Below are 22,983 nucleotides of genomic sequence, written 5' to 3' on the forward strand. Positions count from 1 at the left end.
CTGTTTACATAAGTGCTGAGGTTGGTTGTGTCGTATCTAGGAAAACTTTCTAACCATTTTTAGTCCCTGCCATCTGGTAATGGCCAGGGACTATAGTAATCGGAAACCACGATGTTAACATTAGTTGATTTGTTTGTGACCTGCTTCTTAGTGCTGGTTGAGGGAGTATACCGGAAGTTTTTTTGTACATAGTAATTTACTGTGTTATTTGGCCTCTTCCTGAGGCAAGAGGCAAAAAGATGAGTTATATTTATTTTTTCCCAATCAGTTTTAGAGCAAATCAGTTTTAGATCACTTTCATCTCGTTTGCGAGCATTAGTTAACAAACATTAAATGCTATTTCCATAATATTTGGTTCGTATTATGCTTCGGAAAACATTGTCTATGGTCAATAGACATGGCACACTTTCGTCAATACACATGGCACACCACATGGCTGGCATGCCACATGGCTTTGTGCATGCATGGACTGGTGTGGTGGCTATAGTTTTCTACATCTCCATAGGCTGAATGCTCTGTCTTGTACAAGCTTGTGATCTAGATGCCATGCTCTGCATTAACAAGATTTGAAGTTCAATTTACTGGAACAACAATACAACTTCAAGGAGGAACCAGAGGAACCAGACAAATTGTTGCAGGAGGAGCTAGAGGAACCAAAAAAATAAAAAAATCAACTTGCAGGAGGAGCCAGTGGAATAGAAAAAAACCAAAAAATCGGCCATGTGCATGTGAACCTCTAGACCGTTCTTAAGCGCGGCAGACGCAGGATAGAATTCAGGTTCTTTCTCTTACAACCCTGCAAAATTACTATATCCATTCTTAAATCCCCAAAATTTCTATTTCCATTCCCAAGCGAGTAGAGCAGTTGTTGCAGGCGTAGCAAGGCCTTCAACGGATATGCAAGGTACTCAGAGAAAACACCATCTGCAATAATAAACCAGTAGAGCACTTTATTTTGTGAACTAATAATTGACATCTTGACAGCAAGATTGACTCAAACCCACCTGTTTATTTTCATTGCTACAGTGCAAAACAAGGGATTAGATCTAGGAGGTTCATTCATTGCTACAGTGCAAAACAAGGGATTAGATCTAGGAGGTTCAATTCCAGTGACGGTTAAATTGGCAATTAAGAGATTAGATTTTTTTAAGTGAAAAAAACTAACTAATTTCATTAACATAAAAATGGTTACATGTTCGAGAGAACTTGAACCACAAGTCAAATACCAAATGGACCGAAAAATACAGATCCGATACCACTCCAGAATCGAAGTCCCAACAAGTATAAAACACAAACCAATACATGGTGCCGCCGCTAACACAGAATACAACCAAAAAGGCTGTAATGAAAGAAGCCGGCGCCGCTGAAACACCGCGCTTTGAAAAATAGTCGACCACGGAGTTATGTTCGCGATAGATATGGGAAAATGATATATGGGAGAATTTGTTTGGTTATATATATATATATATATATATATATATATATAAATTTTCATTTTGATTATTTATATGGATTCAGTGTATTGGAAAACTTCGAGGATTTTTACTCAAACTTAATTCCAGCTCATTCTCACTGGATTCTGAGCAATTTTGGGAGAAAAAAAGACTACAAGTTTAACAAATAGACTACGGCTTTTGAAAATGGTAACTATTCATTGGTAAGAAACCGGAGAAGTCCCATTCGCTGGGCATAAATGTTGGCACACAAAGCTAAGCTAGAAATCTACTTCTAACTTCTCTCTCGTTTGACAGATGACGGTCAAAATCATTTAGTTTGCCGCTTATTGTCACGGTGGGTCAACTTAATTATCGAATTGAGAATATTGGCCTGTTAAATTTAATTGATAATAATTTTAAGAATGCTTTGAAATTTGATGGCAACTTTTTGTAAAGAATATATTGAATATTTTAATAAAAATAATTAGTAGACATTTTTAAGAGTGTAAAGATATATTGAAAGAATATAAAATTTGGGAAGATATATATACGATCTTCACATGTGTGCGTGTAGCTAATATATGCATATGCTGTGACTATTATCTGATATATCTGCACACCGATCACTACTACATGCACATATACCGTGATCATTGGAATTAGTTGAGCATAGATGACCACTAAATGTATGATCAACATATATGCACATATATCGAAAGCAAGAGCATAAGGACCTCTTCTACTCTTGGCATATTCCATTCCTTGCCTTTGTACAATGCAAAATGCTCCAGTGATATCTTTAATGTATATATTATGCGGTTCTTAATGCAACTGTGAATTTAAATGTATGATTGCACATATATTTGATGGTGCAACTTGGTGTAGCATGTATTGCACTGAGATAAAGTGGGTTCAATAAATGGCAGATATCTTTATCATATAGTGCTAACCTTTTCGTAAACTGGAAACTAAATAATCAACCACATGTCATAGATGTGTAGCGACAAGTGCAGTGAGGATGAGGTTTTTTGTTTTCTCTCATGCCAATGATTTTCTTCAAGTGCTGTATATTTAATAGTGGATCGACATAACCCTAGATTTAGTATGCTCCACTACTCCCACACCCCACTCGATTTTGAGACAACCATACACATTGAGCCTCTCCAAAAACATTAGATGTTCCACACGTAGCAACTCTAGTAGCTCGTTGCATTAGCGAATACATAGTCTTTGAAGATGGCAGTGATTCTTAGATCCTCTATTTTTGTACACCAACTAACATCTAGTTGTTCCAAATCTCAAGTAACATAAAAAAAATGGTGGCATTTCCAACAAAGGGCATCGAATTCATACGACTTTCAAATTGCCAACAACATCACTATCACATCTTTTAAATTTGTAGAGAGAAAACAATTTTTTAGTTAATAAAAATATTTTATAATATTAAATAATGCAAAACTCTTCAACCCAAGTGCCACGAACAGAGCCCACTATTGAATGCATACGCATAAGGTCTACCAAAATTTCCAATACAAGCGCCAGGAGGCAAGTCCACTGTGCACAACCTATACATGAGCAGAAAGTGTTGACAAACCTTGCCCCAAGTGTGTCACGCCCAATTATCTATCTTTTCTTTGCCACAAGATGTCAACAACCCCAGATTTTCGCCAAGGCGTGATATCGATCTTCGTCAAGGTCCTAGAGCCCAATGATTTATTCCCGAGGACACACAATGGATCTTCCTATGATATTCCACTAGTCTAGTCGACTCTACTTTAGAAATGAGGGTAATGTCCTTATTACAACAAAAGCACAAAAAAATGTTGGATTACAAAGAGAAACCTTCTAGTTCAGTGGCTACTTGCTACTGGAAATTTGTCGTTGCAACATTTGCTTATAACTGAGGTAAGATAACTGATGAAAAACTACGTTGGTGAATGGTCACGAAAATGGAAGCGAAGAAGATAGGAAACAAAAGGGACGGTCACTAGGCATTGAGGAATTCTCTAAGACGACACTTGAGGGACCAGGAAGAAGTTCTGTTTGTGGTCGAGGACTGAATCATTGGTTTGGATTTCCATCTTATTCAAGATTGGTCGGCTCTATGTGTCTTGGCTAGTGCTCTGGGAATTCGGTTCCCTCCACCACCCCCGCATCTTGCTCCCTCCAATTCGTTAGAAAACTCAGACCCCTCTTCTTCGAGTCCCCCATATTCTATCTCTCAAGTAGAAAATTCACCGAGTATCTCTCAAGTAGAAAATTTGCCGAGTCCTAAGAAGTTAGGGTCATCGTAAAGGATGAAGAAGACCTCCAGAAAACGAAGCTCATCAGGAAATGAGGTGGAGGAGTTGACCACTGATAGCAAGATAATAGTGACATATAATCCAATGAAAGAGACACCACAACAAGATGCCAACACCAACACTGGAGGAATGTTCATTGAATGGGAAAGACTATCATGGCTACCAAAATTTTAGGACAATCCCTTCAAGTAATTCTCGACATGGCTTGCATCTCTATCAATCACTAGGAAAAGCCTTCTCAGTCTCTATTTTTTTGTTTTCTTTTTTGCATGCTCGGCCCGGCCCGTTGTTTAATGATAAAAACTAGTCTCATGACACTGAGGGATACCATTTGGTTTACCACATAAGGGTAGATGGTCATCCCCAAGCTAACTCCCAGTTAGATATGATTTTTTGTTTCTTGAACATGTTCAATTTGGACACAGGCCGTTGACGTTTCTATATGCATCTACTCTATGTAAATTCTCACTAATCTAATGAAATCTTGCGTACAAGAAGAAAATGTTGTGGTTACAAGTGGTTAAGGTGGTGAAGAAACGAAGACTTAGTGGAAGACAAAGCATGGTAAAACAAGAGAAAAGGGGGCAATATGTGCGTCGAAGAAGGAAATGTGATTAAGGAAGAAGAAATCGGGCAAGACAAGTGGTGAATAAACACACATACTATGAAAAAGACAAGAAATGTGGTTAAGGAAGAAGAAATAGAGTAAGACAAGTGGTCAATAAACACACATACTATGAAAAAGACAATAAGAAAACAATTTAATTAAAAAATAAAAATTGAAAAATACACAAGAATATGGTCTAAAGATAAATCTCATCTATCTATTCTTATAAATAATAAAAAATATTTAATAAAGTTAAATCTCAACCATATATTTAATTTTTTTATAATTTAATTATTAACCTATAAACCTTATTTCAAAATAAACCACACTTAACAACGTAATTGTTTATCTTTTAAATCTTTTTTTAGCACCATTGCCTTATAAAATGTATTTTAGTACCATTGCCTTATAAAACGTACATATACAGGTAAGAACGATGAATTTTTTTTAAACAATTTTACTTTCAATTTCAATTCATTTATTATAAAAGGGAATTATTAATTTACACATACTTCTACCTTCAGTTCATATTAATTTGTTGTCCTTTGAAATCCATGACTCTTCTTAAAGCTGTGGATGGGAAAGGTAGAGTGACTCCGTAGCTTAGCCGAGATATGTTTTTTTTGATAAATTAAAATGCTTCGCCACATATAAAGCACTGCAAAATTCAAAGTTGGTCTGAATGATATAATCGTCGTGACTCGTATGAATGGAAAGAAACAATCGAAGAACCGTTATCCACAGAGTTTCGAGTCCATAGAATTTTGATTTGCGTAAAATATTTTTAATAATAATATAATTATATATAAAAAGAGTGAAATTTATTTTAAAATTATGTATATATATTTTAATTTTTTTAATTAAATTAATTGACATAGATTTATTTTAAGTATGGATTTAATATAATTTGAAAAAGATCATATTTTTTCTAGTATAAATATTTTTTAGAGTGCAAAAAACAATGTGTAATTTTTATTACTTAAATTGTATTTTTGAATGTTATAGAGATTACATAACTTAAACGTGTCAGATTTCAACAAAATAATATACACTTAAAAAATGATTACACTGTAAAATACTAAGACGATTTCAAACTTTTTAACCATAATTCTTTTTCAATAGATTTATATGATATATACATATTCTTTTAAAACAATATATAAAATATTTTACACAACATGTTCTTTGAGTAATTTAATTACCCCACATTAAAATGATTTTTTGTTATTAATATATTTTTAAATATACTTCAATATTGATTCATTATACATAGTCTTCGAAGATGGTTGTGATTCTTAGGTCCTATATTTGTGTACACTAGCTAATGTCTAGTTGTTCCAAAACTCAAGCAACAAAATAGAAATGGTGACATTTCCAAGAAAGGGCATCGAATTCATATGACTTCCAAATTGCCAACAACATCACTGGGACATCTTTTAAATTTGTAAAGAGAGAATATTTTTTTTATTTAATAAAATTGTTTTATAATATTAAATAACACAAAACTCTCCAACCCAAGCGCCATGAATAGATCCCATTGTTGAATGCATGTGCATAAGGTTTGCCAAACTTTCAAATGCAAGTGCTACAAGGCGAGCCCACTGTGCACAACCTATGCATGAGCATAAAGTGTTGACATACCTTGTCCCAGGTGTGTCACACTCAACTATCTGTCTTTTCTCTGCCACAAGATGTCATTGGTCCCAAATTTTTTCCGGGGCACAATATCGATCCTCATGAAGGTCCTAGAGCCCAACGACTCGTTCCCCAAGTCACACAATGGCTCTTTTTGTGATATTCCACTAGTCTGGTCGACTCTACTTTAGGAATGAGGGTAATGTTCTTATTACAACAAAAGCACAAAAAATGTTGGATTACAAAGAGAAACCTTCTACTTCAGTGGCTGCTTGCTACTGGAAATTTGTCGTTGCAACATTTGGTTATCACTAAGGTACGATAACTGATGGAAAACTACGTTGGTGAATGGTCACGACAATGGAAGCGAAGGAGATAAGAAACACAAGGGACGATCACTAGGCGTTGAGGAATTTTCTAAGATGACACTTGAGGGACCAGGAAGAAGTTATGTGTGTGGTAGAGGATTGAATCACTTATTTGGATTTTCATCTTATTCAAGCTTGGTCGACTCTGTGTGTCTTGGCTAGTGCTCTAGGAATTCGGTTCCCTCCACCACCCCTGCCTCCCGCTCCCTCCAATTCCTCAGACAACTTGGAACCCTCTTCTTCGAGTCCCCTAGATTTGATCTCTCAAGTAGCAAATTTGCCCAGTCTTAAGGATTCAGGGTCTTGATAAAGGAGGGAGAAGAACTCTGGAAAACCAATCTCATGAGGAAATCAGGTGAAGGAGTAGACCACTCATAGCAAGATAGAAACGACAAACAATCCAATGGAAGAGACACCACAACAAGATGCCAACACCAACACTGGAGGAATATTCGATGAATGAGAAAGACTATCATTGCTACTGAAAGGTCAAGACGATCCCTTCAAGTAATTCTCGGCATGGCTTGGATCACTATCAATCAATAAGAAAAGCCTTCTGAGCCTCTGGTTTTCTGTTTTCTTTTTTGCATGCTCGTCTGGTTTTTTAATGAAAAAAATTGGTCTCATGACACTCACGGAGACCATCTTGTTTACCACCTAAAGGTAGATGGTCATGCCCAAGCTAAATAGTTTTTTTTGTTTCCTAAACATGTTCAATTTGGACACAAACCATTGACGTTTCTACATACTTGTACTCTATGTAAATTCTCAGTAATCTAATGAAATCTTATTTACTAAAAGAATGTTGTAGTTACAAGTAATGAAGAAAATAATACTTAGTAAAAAGCTAGGCATGGTAATTACTAAAAAAAAATGTTGTAGTTACAAGTAATGAAGAAACTAATACTTAGTAAAAGGCTAGGCATGGTAAAACAAGAAAAAAAGGGGCAAAACAAGCGCCTAAAAAGATAAATGTGATTAAAGAAGAAGAAATTGGGCAAGGCCCGTAGTGAATAAAAACACATACTATGAAGAAAACAATAACGGACCGACTTAATTGAAAATATAAGGTGGAAAATGCACAAAATAATGATCTAAGATAAATCTCACCATCTCCTTATAAAACGTACATATACGTGTATGAACGTTATTAGATGAGAATTTTTTAAACAATTTTAATTTCAATTTCAACTCATATTTTATAAAAAAAAAAAATTACACAAACTTCTACCTTTAGTTCATATTAATTTGTTGTCATTTGAAATCCATGACTCTTTCTAAATCTGTTGATGGGAAAGGTAGAGTGACTCCATAGCTTAGCCCAGATATGTTTTTTTATATATAATAAAATGCTTCGCCCAAAATAAAGCCCTGCAAAATTCAAACTCGATTTGAACGATATAGTCGTCGTGACTCGTATGAATGGAAAGAAACAATCCCAAAGAAGCGTTATCCACATAGTTTCGAGTCCATAGAATCTTTGATCTCCTTAAAATATTTTTAATAGTAATTATTAATAGTAATTATATATTATAAGTTTGAAATTTGTATAAATTATTTATATATATATTTTTAGTTTTTTAATTAAAAAAATTAAATAAATAGTATAGATTCATTTTAAGTATCAATCTAAGATGAGTTCAGAGGAATCAAATTTTTTCAAATATAAATTTTTTTTAGAGTGCAAAAAATAATGTGTATTTTTATTATTTATATTATATTTTTGAATGCTATCCATAATATATAACTTTAACTTTAACCTTTTTTTCATGAAATCTCTGGCTACACTTGATATGGGTAAGGCTCCAAATTTACTCTTCCAATGGATTCTACTTTTGGAACAAATCGGTAATTAGTTGATCTGCTACATCAAAGCAAACATTGAAAGATTGGATTCAGGTTTCATCACATTTGTTTGTATATGTGTTGAATTGGATCTCATTGAAGCACTCCGAGATAATATTATTCTCAAGTGGGAGGGAAAGCAATTCTCTTAGGGATTGGACTATGAAAACACAGCTTTCAAGTGTCACAATTGTCACAAACCAAGGCACTTGCAGAAGGCTTCCCTTCATCAAAGGGGTCGTCCAACTTCCAAGAGCAGAGAAAACCAATACCAATAGAGGTTGGTGTGACTAGAAGACTGCTTCAAAGTGATAAGAACTCAGCATCCCTGACCCTCTCTGCTTCTCTCTGCTTCTCAAGATCGTAGTCAATTGTACCAGCACCCCAATCCTCAGCAAAAAAAAATCAAACTTAAAATAAGGAAACAACATTAGCAATAATTGTGTCCTCCAATAACGGGCAAAATACACCCATTCAGACACTGATAAAGATATAAGACGTTCCATGTTCAACATATATACATATATGAAAGTGATGAAGCTCTCTCAAAACAACGAAGATAGGGTCTACTTCTCACTTGTAAATAATAAAATTATTAGTTAAGTAAACATTCTAGTGTGTAACACTAGAATGTTATAGTTTTTTCGCAATCTGATGTAATTAGCTTTCTTGAATTAATAAAAAATAATAAAAAAAATAATAAAATTGTTGTTTCGTCGACTCCTCAGGAAATTCAAGATAAGAAATATTTTGCAGGGGCATCAGAACCAGTCAGAATGAATGGAACTGTGAGTGGGGTGCCGTATATAAAGGAGTCTAGGAATAAATAAACACATGGATGGCTGGAAGTTGTCTAATTATAAATCTGGTTAATCAAGGAAGATAATAGGTTATATAGTCAAACATGTGTTTTGCATAATCAGACATATTACAGCACTAACTTGAAAAAAATGCAGAAAAAAGACAACAGACAATCCCACCACACAACTTACACTGTACCAATCTGGTAATAATAGGTTAAGTGCATCAACAATATTTACTTATTATTTTTAGAAATCAAGGAAGATAATTGGTTATATAGTCAAACACGTGTTTTACATAATCAGACATATTACAACACTAACTTGAAAAAGATGTCGAAGAAGACAACGATAATCCCACCACACAACTTGCAAAACAATGCAGATATTATCTATATTCATTATTGCTAAAAATCTAAGTAGATAATTGGTTACATAATAAAACATATATTTTACATAAGTAAACATATCACATCACTAATTTAAAAAATCTAGAAAAAGAAAATAAATAATCTCAGCAAACAACTCGGAACATGGTCCAGATATTATCTATACTCATTATTTCTAGAAATCTAAGTAAATAATTGGTTACATAGTCAAACATATATTTTACTTAAGCAAAAAAATCACATCACTAACTTGAAAAAAGTGCAGAAAAGGATAAAAGACCATATCCACCACACAACCTAAATGTTAGGGATTTTTTTTGGGGAAAATACCAAAAACCAAATAAACAAACACACAGAGGCAAAGCTCTGTTTCTTTTGCTCCAGGATCTTTTGTGCACACAGAAGACTTAAAAAAAATTCACTGAGGAACAGAGTATTTCACCACCATTAAAAGATTTCTATTCATTAAAACCTGATGCAAAGATTTACCACTGTAAAATCCCTTTTTATATTCACTGGTGTGAAAAACAACTTACTGCTGTAATAAAAGGATTTACATAAGTTTACTGCTGTGAAAAGAAATTTACACAGAGTTACAAAAATCGCTCCACCATTTCCTTTCTGCACTGCTGTGCAAAACCACACATGGTTTTTGCTATTCCAAAAATTACATCACCTGGTTCTTCCCATTTTACACACTGCTGTGTGATTTTCTTTTACTGCTCCATCATTCTTTTTCACTGCTGTGAAGAATCATCTTGCAAATAAACAAAGTTCAACAACAAGCTTGCGCTCCACCATTTTTGTATTTCATTTTTCTTCACAACATGTAAAAAAAAACTTACATACATATTTTATATATGCTCCCACGTTTTTCATTCAGGCGTTATGCACTGCTGTGCGTTCATGGAAGTCAACCCCCCTTTTTTTCAAAACAAAACTACAATACGCAAACATATTAAAAAAAAGTAACGTGTGCCCATAACGATATTAAAGGGCCTCACCTAATATATTAAAACGTGCCCATAACGAAGTTTATGACATACACCTGAAACTACGACAAACACATAAATTTCATTTAATTCCTCCTACGGCGGTCAACGCACAAAATTTTGTTTACTCCACGTAAACATTGATTTGATGCGGGCTGACTGCATCTTCGGAGATCGACGGTGGAGGATGAAGAACCCCATCGGACGGCTGACAACAATATCGGAGGGCAGTTTGCAGCAAGACTTTAACCCCCGAGAAGATGACGTTGCGTTACGTCAGGGCAATGACACGTGGCGGCTCCAAATTTTCTCGGAGCTCCTTGCCGGTTTATTCCCTCGTCGGAAAGCTGGCCCGAGAGCTTTCCGACTGGTTGGCTGAACGGTTTCTGGCAATGGTCGACTGCAGTTTGAAATTACCAATTTAACACTCCCCTTTAATTTCAACAGCTGGGCATTCAGTCATACACAGACACTTTCTCAAAAATTCAAAGCTCTTCTGATCCAGCGGCTTTGTCAAGATGTCCGCAACCTGTTCTTGAGTCCTGCAATGTTCCAAGACAATTTCTCCATTGTTCACCAATTCTCTGATGTAGTGAAACCTTGTATCAATGTGTTTCGTTCTCTTATGAAACACTGAATTCTTTGACAAAGCAATAGCTGAACTATTGTCACAAAAAATCACTGTCGCTTTTGCCTGCTCTTGGCCTAAGCTTCTCAACATTCTTCTCATCCACACTGCTTGACATGCTGCTGCTGTAGCTGCCACATATTCAGCCTCTGCTGTAGACAATGCTACAATGGACTGCTTCTTAGAAGCCCATGAAATGGCTCCTGAACCCATATTAAAAACATAACCGGAAGTGCTCTTCCGATCATCTACACTTCCAGCCCAATCACTGTCTGTGTATCCAACCAAATCTGAATGTTCTGAGGCATGATATAGAATTCCAAACATTTTGGTACCTTTGACATACCTCAAAATTCTCTTTGCTGCCTGCCAATGTGCCTCCTTCGGCCTCTCCATGAACCTGGAAATTAAACTAACAGCATACATTAAATCAGGCCTAGTTGCTGTTAAATACATAAGGCTGCCCACAATGCTTTTATACAAGCTAGGATCAAAATCCTTGCTGCTGTCCTCTCTGCTGAGTTTTAATCCCATTACTGTGGGAGTGATTGCTGCCTTGCATTCTTCCATTTTAAATCTGCCCAGAACTTGATTTACATATCTTGCTTGAGATATAAAAATTCCTTTTTCATTTTGATCTACTTCTATGCCTAAGAAGTATCTCAAGAAACCCATGTCAGTCATTTCAAATTCATCCTTCATGACTGATTTAAAATTTTTAATGAGCTGATCATCATTACCTGTGAAAATCACATCATCAACATACAAAACAACAATTAAAATCTTACCATCCTTTTCCTTGATGTAGACTGTGGGTTCTCCTTCACACTTGTCAAATTCATTATCCAATAGATATGAATCTATCCTACTGTACCATGCTCTTGGCGCTTGCTTCAGCCCATAAAGAGCTTTCTTCAATTTGCACACTTTGTGCTCTTCACCTTTCTTCTCATATCCAAGAGGCTGTTCCACATAGACCTCTTCCATCAACACTCCATTTAGGAATGCTGACTTCACGTCCATTTGGTAGACTTTCCATTTGTTTTGAGCTGCTATGGACAGCACTGCTCTCACGGTTTCCATTCTTGCAACCGGGGCGAAAGTCTCCTCATAATCTCTCCCATACTGCTGCTTGTAGCCTTTGACAACCAGCCTTGCCTTGTGCCTTTCAATCTTGCCTTCAGCATTGCTCTTGGTCTTGTAGACCCATTTCACACCAATGACTTCTTTGCCTTTTGGTAACTCAACCAAATCCCATGTTTTGTTTCTCTCTATGGCATTAATTTCCTCATCCATAGCTTCTATCCATTTCTTATCTTTAATAGCTTCTTCAAAATGAATAGGATCATCAACATGACAATACAAGGCAAATAAGGAATTCATTCCTTCTTCATAAATTTCACTTAGATTTCTAAACTTCTTACCTCGTTCACTTGGTGTGCAAGTGCTTGAAGATGCACTTGAATTTCCTCCTTGTGGTGTGCTTGGAGAAGCACTCTCATTGATCCTCAATGGTGTCCCTTGCTGTCCTTGTGTTGGTGCTGCTGTTTGGGGATTCATTTCAGCCACCTCCTCTTCATCTTCATCATGAGACAAACAGTGTTTAACATTAACTGTCTTCTCTATGCTTCCATCCCAAGCTTCCTCTTCAATGAATTGAACATCCCTGCTGACAAAGAACTTCTTGGTAGATGGAATGTACAGCCTGTAGGCTTTGGATTCATCACTGTATCCAATGAAGATGCATTTCTCCCCTTTGCTGTCCAACTTCCTCCTTAGCTGATCTGGTATGTGTGCATAGGCCACACACCCAAAAACTCTCATGTGGGTGACTCCTTGCTTTCTCCCACTCCATGCCTCTTCTGGAACTTTGTTCATGACTGCCTTTGTAGGACACCTGTTCAAAATATAAACTGCACAATGTACAGCTTCAGCCCAATACTCATTTGGCAAATGCTTTGCCTTCAACATGCTCCTTGCCATCTCCATGATGGTTCTGTTCTTCCTTTCAGCAACTCCATTTTGCTGTGGGGTGTACCGAGTTGTAAACTGTTTATGAATTCCATTTTCTCTACAAAATCTTAGGAATTCCTTGGAGATATATTCACCTCCTCTATCAGTTCTCAAAACTTTAATGTGCAGCCCGCTTTGGTTTTCAACAAATGCTTTGAAGTTTTGGAATTTCTCAAAGACTTCACTTTTGTTCTTGAGGAAATATATCCAAGTCTTTCTTGTAAAATCATCAATGAATGTCAAGAAATATAGGCTGCCTGCTAATGATGGAGCTTGCATTGGTCCACACAAATCTGAGTGGATAATCTCTAAGGGTGTCTTTGCCCTTATACTCTTCCCTGATGGAAAACTTTCTCTATGTTGTTTTCCCAAAATGCAGCCTTCACATAGGCTGTCCGGTTTCTCTATCAATGGTAATCCCTTTACCATTCCTTTTCTGCTCAATAAGTTTAGACCTCCAAAATTTAGATGCCCGAATCTCAAGTGCCATAACCAGTTCTCATCCTTTGGCACGCTTTGGAAGGCCTCTTGGGTAACTGCTGCAATTTCATTTTTGTTTTTCAAATCTGCCCTGATCCTCAAAGGGAACATCCTGTTCCTTGTCATCTTCACTTCAGCAATGCATCTTTTGCTGGGTGGTATATCCATGATGGTGCACACATCATTTTTAAAGAAAACATTGTAGCCCTTATGGACAAGCTGTCCAATACTCAAGAGATTACATCTCATTCCGGGGACATAGTATACATCTGCTATGGTTTTCCTTTCTCCTTGCTTTGAAAGTATTTTTATTTCTCCTCTTCCCATAACAGACACTTTACTATCAGTTCCTAGTGTGACTTCTGATTTCACATTTTTATCTAGGGCAGAAAAGAAGGCTATGTTTCCGGTCATATGGTTGCTGCAACCTGAGTCTAAAAACCATATGTCCTCACTATGTGTTTCAGCCATGTTACAAGCTAACAGGACATTTTCTTGACTGTTGTTTTCTCTTGTAACATTTGCATTTTGTCTGCTGTTCATATCATGCTGTTTCTTTCTACAATCACTAGCATAATGTCCATACTTTTTGCAATAATAGCATTGAACATTAGATTTATCATACCTTTGTCCTTGAGCATGATGTTGTCCTCCTTGTTGGCTGCTGCCTTGGCCTTGGTTCTGATTTGGATTGTTGCCTCTTCCTTGTGCATTTGATGAGTTGTTCCTTCCACCTCTATTCTGGCTTCTGCCTCTTCCTCTTTTGTTTCCTCTGCCTTGACCTCTGCCTCTTCCAAAGGACATCTGGGTCTTGAAGGCTTGCTCAAGAGATGAGTTTTCATTCCTACTCAACCTCTGCTCATGTGTTATCAGTGATGCATGCAGCTCATCAACTGAATAGCTTGAGAGATCCTTTGTCTCTTCAATGGTGGTGACTATGGCATCAAACCTTGAGGGTAAGACCCTCAATATTTTCTCCACAATCCTTCTATCTTCAATGGTTTCTCCATGAGTTCTCATTTGTGTGATTACACCAATCACATGAGTGAAGAATGAGTCAATGTTATCTGACTCCTTCATGTTCAAGTTCTCAAAATCCTTTCTCAGCAATTGTAGTTTTGCTGTCTTCACTCTCTCCATGCCTTGATAGGCTGTCTTGAGGGTTTGCCATGCTTCATTGGCTGTCTTAGCTGCTGCTAACCTTGGAAACATACTCTGGTCTACTGCTAGATACAACAACACACGGGCTTTTGAATCTTTCTTCCTATTGTTCTTCAGCAGATCCTTCTCTCCTTGAGTTAATGCATTGAACTCAGTTTCATCTGCTGGTTCTTCAAAACCTTCTTCAACTATTTCCCATAAATCTTGGGAAGTAAGCAGAGCTGTCATAGTTATTGACCAGTAGTCATAGTTCTTCCCATTAAACTGTGGGAGCTGGGTGTTAAACAAACCCATACCAGTGCTTGTGCTGGCCATTCCTTGACTGTGTATTTAAAACACTGACTGTCTCTTCAATAACAAACAAGATAGCTATGAAGAATACCTGAATCCTTTGTTGTCTGAGTCTTCTGTCTGCCTGAGAAGTTTTGCTGCAGCAACAACCTTCTCCCTTCAGCTTCTTTAATTTTTTTAAAGAGCCTAAGCCTGCTCTGATACCACTGTTAGGGATTTTTTTTGGGGAAAATACCAAAAACCAAATAAACAAACACACAGAGGCAAAGCTCTGTTTCTTTTGCTCCAGGATCTTTTGTGCACACAGAAGACTTAAAAAAAATTCACTGAGGAACAGAGTATTTCACCACCATTAAAAGATTTCTATTCATTAAAACCTGATGCAAAGATTTACCACTGTAAAATCCCTTTTTATATTCACTGGTGTGAAAAACAACTTACTGCTGTAATAAAAGGATTTACATAAGTTTACTGCTGTGAAAAGAAATTTACACAGAGTTACAAAAATCGCTCCACCATTTCCTTTCTGCACTGCTGTGCAAAACCACACATGGTTTTTGCTATTCCAAAAATTACATCACCTGGTTCTTCCCATTTTACACACTGCTGTGTGTTTTTCTTTTACTGCTCCATCATTCTTTTTCACTGCTGTGAAGAATCATCTTGCAAATAAACAAAGTTCAACAACAAGCTTGCGCTCCACCATTTTTGTATTTCATTTTTCTTCACAACCTGTAAAAAAAAACTTACATACATATTTTATATATACTCCCACGTTTTTCATTCAGGCGTTATGCACTGCTGTGCGTTCATGGAAGTCAACCCCCTTTTTTTCAAACAAAACTACAATACGCAAACATATTAAAAAAAAGTAACGTGTGCCCATAACGATATTAAAGGGCCTCACCTAATATATTAAAACGTGCCCATAACGAAGTTTATGACATACACCTGAAACTACGACAAACACATAAATTTCATTTAATTCCTCCTACGGCGGTCAACGCACAAAATTTTGTTTACTCCACGTAAACATTGATTTGACCCATGCCCGTATGCAGCTTCGGAGATCGACGGCGGAGAATGAAGAACCCCATCGGACGGCTGACAACAATATCGGAGGGCAGTTTGCAGCAAGACTTTAACTCCCGAGAAGATGACGTTGCGTTACGTCAGGGCAATGACACGTGGCGGCTCCAAATTTTCTCGGAGCTCCTTGCCGGTTTATTCCCTCGTCGGAAAGCTGGCCCGAGAGCTTTCCGACTGGTTGGCTGAACGGTTTCTGGCAATGGTCGACTGCAGTTTGAAATTACCAATTTAACACTAAACAGTGCAGACGTAATCTATGCAGTCCATGCTAAGCCTATGCGTTAAAAAGGAAAAATCTAAATGTTCTACGTCGTTTTCTTAAGTGCCGAGTCTGTGTCTTACAAAGAAACTCTAAACGTTTTACGATTATTTTTTTAAAGACAACCATCATGGTATCCGTTTAGTCAAATTCAATGCTGTTTACATAAGTGGTGAGGTTGTGTCGTATCGAGGAAAACTTTCTAACAATTTATCTTTTTAGTCCCTGACATTTGGCAATGGCCAGGGACTATAGTAATCGGAAACCACGATGTTAACATTAGTTGACCTGTTTGTGACCTGCTTCTTAGTGCTGGTTGAGGGAGTATACTGAAAGTTTTTTGGTACATAGTAATTTACTATGTTATTTGGCCTCTTCCCGAGGTGAGAGGCAAAAACATAGGTTATATTTATTTTTTCCCAATCAGTGCTAGAGCAATTTCATCCCATTAATGCCAACATTAGTTAACAAATGTTAAATGCTATTTCCATAATATTTGGTTTGTATTATGCTTCGGAAAACATTGTCTATGGTCAATAGACATGGCACACTTTCGTCAATACACATGGCACACCACATGGCTGGCGTGCCACATGGCTTTGTGCATGCATGGACTGGTGTGGTGGCTATAGCTTTCTACATGTCTGTAGGCTGAATGCTCTGTCTTGTACAATCTTGCGATCTAGATGCCATGCTCTGCATTAACAAGATTTGAAGTTCAATTCACTGGAACAACAATACTGTTCCAATACAACTTAAAGGAGGAATAAGAGGAACCAGACAAATTGTTGCAGGAGGAGCCAAAGGAACCAAAAAAATAAAAAAATCAACTTGCAGGAGGAGCCAGCGGAACAAAAAAAAACCAAAAAATCGGCCATGTGCATGTGAACTTGCAGACAGTTCTTTAAGCGCGGCAGACACAGGATAGAATTCAGGTTCTTTCTCTTCCAACCCTGCAAAAGTACTATTTCCATTCTTAAATCCCCAAAATTTCTATTTCCATTCCCAAACGAGTATTTCCATTCTTAAATCCCCAAAATTTCTATTTCCATTCCCAAACGAGTAGAGCAGTTGCTGCAGGTGTAGCTATGCCTTCAACGGATATGCAAGGTACTCAGAGAAAACAACATCTGCAATAATAAAAACACCATCTGCAATAATAAACCAGTAGAGCACTTTATTTTGTGAACTAATAATTGACATCTTGACAGCAAGCTTGACTCAAACCCACCTGTTTATTTTCATTGCTACAGTGCAAGACTAACATTTCGAGTAAATCTCCTTGCTTGCTTGTGGAGAGTTTTAAATACATACAAACCATTAGAAAAAAGAATATAAAGGACTACCTTATCTTTACTCTATTCTTGTTGATGTTTGCGCAGGGTTACTCTATGCTAAACTAACAATTTATGAGGACGAGGATAATTCAACATTTTTGTTATACTAGTAATCTGTGCACAAAATTAATTTAATTAGATGACTATTCCTACCAAACAACGGACAAAGTCTGTAAATATTCAGATAAAATAAAACAATATGACAACTTTTTGAAGACAATGAAAATTCTGAAGTTAAACAATACCATTTCCCATGCCCTCACAACCTTTTAGCATCCATGAACAAAAACACCGAGTCTGGCTTCAGTAACATAACAACCGTGATTTCTCATGGTCCATGCCAAGATACATAGTCTGCAACATATGAAAATCGCAATATCTTAAAGACTCTTAATTTATGAAATTATACCCTCAAATGCAAAAACATAAGATACAAATTTCTCCAAAACTTCAGTCTGAAGATAATTACTATGCAAAATACAAGAAACAGAGATTTCATCCAAAATGTAAGACTGAAGATATTATTAAAATATTCTGGAACGGAAGCTCAAATCCCTGTTAAAATATCTTACAAAAATTAGTGGCAGCATTTCAGTGTGCTATCAATGCAAACACAGAAAGAATTGAATGAAAAAGTAAAATATAGGAGGTTACCTGTAACATCTGCACATCTCTTGGCCTCCAAATCATACTTCCTGGAACAGAAGGAGTTGGACTACTGACAGGCAACCCAAGACCATTAGAAGAAAGCATGTTACTAATTCCTGAAGAAACCATCCCAGGAATTCCTGCTGATCCTAATCCTGGAAATCCTGGCCTTGGCAATGCCATTCCTCTGCCAAGTCCACACATCATTCCAGTGCCATTTCCTGTGGTTGGCACTGCACAATGTGCTATCTTCAGATTCATAATTCTTTGCAGAATCCTACTTCCCTACAAAGGAACCTACCAAGATGAGCCAAAGAAACAAGAAGAGAGAGCAAGACCAGCAGACTCAATCAAGAAATGTATGCACTGTGACACAACAAAGACACCTCAATGGAGAAACTTGTTACCTTTTCGAATTCGGTTTTGTCGGCCCTTGACTTATATGTTAGCCATGCAGAGTATGCAACCTTTGATGAAACAAGAGTAGTGACGTTGTATATGAATCAACGTCTTGTGTACTCCGAAATGCCCTGCTACCTTGGAGCTATGGGCGTCTTGCAGCATTGCTAATTTTCTCTCTTAGGTCTACCATTTGATTGACATGACCGTCATGCTACAACTGATGTAGGATATGTACACAAGCACTTGAAACTTCCAGCAGCATATGCTAATCTGTTCCAGCAGCATATATTAATCTGAACAAAACTGGTAAGGTGCCAAGCAGTTCTCATTTCGGCATTGAACAAAACTGGTAAGGTGCAAGCAGTTCTCAAAACTGTTAAGGTGCCAAGCAGTTCTCAAAACGACATTGTTCCAGGATTGTACATAACTGTGGATGGCAGAGCTCAGCTACTTCAGAACCGTAGCTTCTCTTCTGGACGGGCAGATAATCATGAAGCAAATAAGCCTCCAGCGTTGGAAATTGAGATTTAAAATGGTGTTAGAGAAGCAAGTGGGTTGCATGCAAAAAAACTTTAGTGTGTCAATATCTCATTTTATTTATTATTAACACTATTTTTTTATTATTTCAATTATTAAAACGAGAAATGTGACATTCGATGAGCATGATGACACCATGCAACTCTAGGAAGTTCCAATGGATGTGAGAGCCGGTGTGCATGGATGACACGTGCAGCTGTAGGCAGTTCCAAGGGATGTTTCTTCTTGTATTTTTTTTTTTATGGATGTGGCTTGTGTCTTGATTTTCCTGATCCCTTCCTCATTCTTCCATATCTATGTGTTGATCACAACTAGATTATGCTTCTCTATGTGGTTGGAATTTACATCAAGATTGATGCTGGATAATCAGTTTTATTCCTACTTCCATAACAATGTTTCTTTACCCTCTTTGATTTGCCAAAGGTTAGTTCTTTATACTCCATTTTTGTTGTTTATGCCTAATTACATAGCTAAAATTTGTTGTTGTTTATGCCTAATTACATAGCTGAACCTTGCTGAATCTTCTTCCCAGACTCTAGAATTTCAGCATTGAGCGTCTTTAGTGGGTTCCTGTTTATTATTCCAAGGCGAAGGTTCTATTTTCTAATTTGGTTTCTTGGTAGAGGATGGGAAACACATTTCAACTTTGTTAAATTCCGTAATTCTATTGAAACTATGATTATTAATATTGGTATGTATATATATCAGTTGGGTTTCCCTAGTGTTTCTAATTTTTGTTTTGGATTGTATGCAGACATCTAAAGACTCCACGGACTTGACTTTGTATTGTGAGTACAAGTGGATAAGGAATGGAAGTTGCTGATTACCTTTATGGTTTTTCTATTTCATTTGATCATGAGGAATTTTCAAAGTTTGATCGACGATGAATTATTTTGAACTCTTTAGGGTAAACTACCTCCTCCACTGTTTCTGTTTCGGTCCCCATTTGCTGCTTGCCCTCATTGAGACGAGAGCACATGGCGGTATCACTGAGAACAAAGGATTTCTTTTTGTTTTTGAGGGAGTTTCCTACGAATTCTAGTTTTCTGGCTCACCATCCAGAACTAATGTGCATGTGGACAGAGACAATTGCATACACCGGGTTCGACTCTCCCTGCTAAAAATCAAATTCCTTATTTATTATCAGGTATATATATGTCTAAAAGGAAGTCCAATGGGAAATTCACAGAGCTCAAGAATGGTGTGCAGTAACAAGATTTTTTCCACATTGATGACCTCTTGGATTTCTTCAATGAAGAGATAGCTGGACACATTGGAGACGATGACAATAATTGGGCAACCTGCACTACTACCACTGTAGTAGCAGCAGATTCCTCTACCATAACCTTGGCAGAGACTTTCAGCTACAATTCCTCTCTGGACGGAAAGAGCTTTAGAGCGTACAATGTTTTGGAAACTGATGCAAACAATAATGGTGATCTTTGTGTTCCGGTAAGTACGAATTACTAACTTCATTTTTGCATTTAGTATTTAGTTTAACTCCAGGTAATGCATGATGTTAGCCTTGCCATTTGCTTTTCCTCTCAAAACTCTTCTTCAAGAATTTGGATTGGGTTTATTCTGTTTAAAGTGTATTTCAACCCAACCCTTTTCTTGAGGAATCTGGAATGGGTTTTAACTTTCTTCTGTTTAATGTGCATTTCAACTTTTCAGTAGAATCCTCTTCTTCAAAAATTTGGAATGGATTTTTTCTCTTTAAGGTTTATTCCAACTTTTCAATTCAGTTCTCTTTTTCTTTGGATCCACACATATTGATGCCCATGTTGATGGTGTGAACGATATTGCTTTTGCTCACCCTAATAATAAGCAGCTCTGTGTTATCACGTGTGGAGATGATAAAGCTATTAAGGTATAAGTTCCAATCCTTTATGCTATAACAAACTAGTGATGCCAATCACAATTTATTATTGAAAGGTCACCATATATATATTTTCAGACGTGATAGATTGGTCTCAGGAGTGTTCAGTGACTTGAGCAGTTATGGGATGTTGTAACTGGCACGAAGTAGTACACATTTGAAGGCCATGAAGCTCCTGTATTTTGTTGGGGGCTATTCTATGCATGTAATTGTATTGTGCACTTTATCTTGTACTACAATGACTAACAATGTGGATGGAACACAGTATGATTAAGTTTTCTAAACTCTTATGCTTTTCATGATGAATATTTAGCTATGTCATTTCAAGAGCGACGATGATGCTTCTTTAATTCATTCAATTACATGCAGGATTAGGCTGTTCTCATGTGGAAGAAGCAAAGAAGGTGATTCGTACTTGGTTGAGTGGAATGAAAGTGAGGGAGCAATCAAGCGAACATATTCTGGATTCCGCAAACGGTCCTTAGGAGTTGTGCAGTTTGATACAACGAGAAACAGGTTTTTGGCAGCTGGTGATGAATTTCAAATTAAGTTTTGGGACATGGATAATACCAATATTTTGACAACTAGTGATGTCGAGGGTTGTTTGTTTGCCTATAAGAAGATATTTTCTATTTTGGTTATGATCAAATATAAAATCCTAAACTCTGATTGTTATTTATTTTAGATTAGATATATGCCCATCTTGTTTCTTGTCAAATTTTGCAGGCAAGCCCTCGCCTCCATTTCAATAAGGAAGGGTCCTTGCTTGCTGTGACTACAAATGATAATGGGATCAAGATTTTAGCAAATGTTGATGGAGTTCGCCTGCTTTGTATGCTTGAGAATAGAGTGTTTGAGGGGACAAGGATACCACCTGAGGTGGTGTCAACAAAGGTACTATGCTGCCCCCACTTCAAATTGAATACATGTGTACCCAAACTTCTGCATCTCACTACTATTGTCCTTTTTGTAGGCTCCAACAACAAATGCCACGGCTGCTCCACTTCCTGGTCCCATAGAATGGTCAGAAAGGGTTCCTCCTGCTGTATCAATTTCTACTATTGTGAAAGTCATTCCAGTTGAAGAATTGGATATTTGGAAATTGACCAAACTAATCTATAAGAAAATTGGGCTTTTAATTATTACATCAGATTCTCCTTTCCAATTTGTTGGAATCAACCTGCTTTACAAGTTGGGGTTTATATTAGCATTCTTGAATAAAATAAAGTAACCATCAACCAATATGGTGTATATAGAATAATCTTGACAGTATCCGGAAAACAGATGTGAAACCTAGGCTTCTAGATGAGGCTGCAAATAAGAGCAATAACTTGAAGTTAGCAGAGATCACTGATATCACCCAGTGTAGGTCTCTCTAGAGTATCTATCTCAAACAAAATCTTGCTCTCTCACTGGGCATTAAACTGCTCGCTTCGAGTCCATAACTATAAGGCTTAGCTGTAAGCCTTAGAACCTCCTATAGACTTTCCTTGAGTGCCCCCTGCTCTTGGATGTTATGAGATGCAACACTTTCTATATTCACACCCTAGCTAGTCTGTGAAGATTGGCCAATCTTGTTATGTCGAACATTTGATGTCTGCCCATGAAACTGATAACCACAACCAGGGATTTTGCAACATGTTTCAAGTAAAGTCACCCGTGTTCAATATTTTAGCAATGAATAACTGCTGGTGCTTGAACGACACGATTTCCTGCTGATAATGGCGTGGAGAGGGTAAAATCCATCAATTTTCCCATCATCCCTTCTATGTGTGCAGATGCATTAGGACTAAAACTTTTTGTTAAAAATTTGTTCTTATTAAAAATCTATTGGTATGAGTGGATTGTTTTTACCATCTCAGAAATGTATCCATTTTATTCAAC

At 37.0% G+C, this 22,983-nt stretch overlaps 1 protein-coding gene across 5 annotated transcripts; it reads left to right on the forward strand.

Annotated features, from left to right (window-relative positions):
• The first annotated feature begins 620 nt into the window (after positions 1-620).
• On the forward strand, positions 621-22,244 carry LOC149189401 (protein TOPLESS-RELATED PROTEIN 2-like). 5 transcript variants are annotated; one of them, XR_016256361.1, is made up of 5 exons: positions 16,902-17,231; positions 19,975-20,127; positions 20,304-20,672; positions 21,469-21,993; positions 22,073-22,244. XR_016256361.1 is itself a non-coding variant. In XM_089413203.1 (4 exons), exons 2-4 carry the CDS (start codon positions 20,626-20,628, stop codon positions 21,872-21,874), a joined length of 243 nt encoding a protein of 80 aa, XP_089269329.1. In that variant the 5' UTR covers positions 17,026-17,231; positions 19,975-20,625; the 3' UTR covers positions 21,875-21,969. The 5 variants fall into 5 exon arrangements, 1 of the variants encoding a protein (XP_089269329.1); XR_016256362.1 differs by having other exon boundaries at positions 16,904-17,231; positions 20,368-20,672; XR_016256360.1 differs by lacking the exon at positions 16,902-17,231 and adding an exon at positions 621-778 and having other exon boundaries at positions 19,975-20,672.
• The last annotated feature ends 739 nt before the right edge of the window (positions 22,245-22,983 follow it).

Source organism: Pinus tabuliformis, chromosome 3_1, assembly GCF_031772625.1.
Source record: "Pinus tabuliformis cultivar Carrire ecotype Pingquan chromosome 3_1, CPIR1, whole genome shotgun sequence".
Classification (NCBI taxonomy): Eukaryota; Viridiplantae; Streptophyta; class Pinopsida; order Pinales; family Pinaceae; genus Pinus; species Pinus tabuliformis.

Excerpts from the sequence above, each read along its gene's own strand:
- LOC149189401 (XM_089413203.1), top strand. The coding sequence starts at position 20,626 with ATGTTTTGGAAACTGATGCAAACAATAATGGTGATCTTTGTGTTCCG. Across the intron at positions 20,673-21,468 it reads ATGGTGATCTTTGTGTTCCG|GATTAGGCTGTTCTCATGTG; the intron begins GTAAGTACGAAT and ends AATTACATGCAG. Across the intron at positions 21,616-21,825 it reads TTTGATACAACGAGAAACAG|GCAAGCCCTCGCCTCCATTT; the intron begins GTTTTTGGCAGC and ends CAAATTTTGCAG.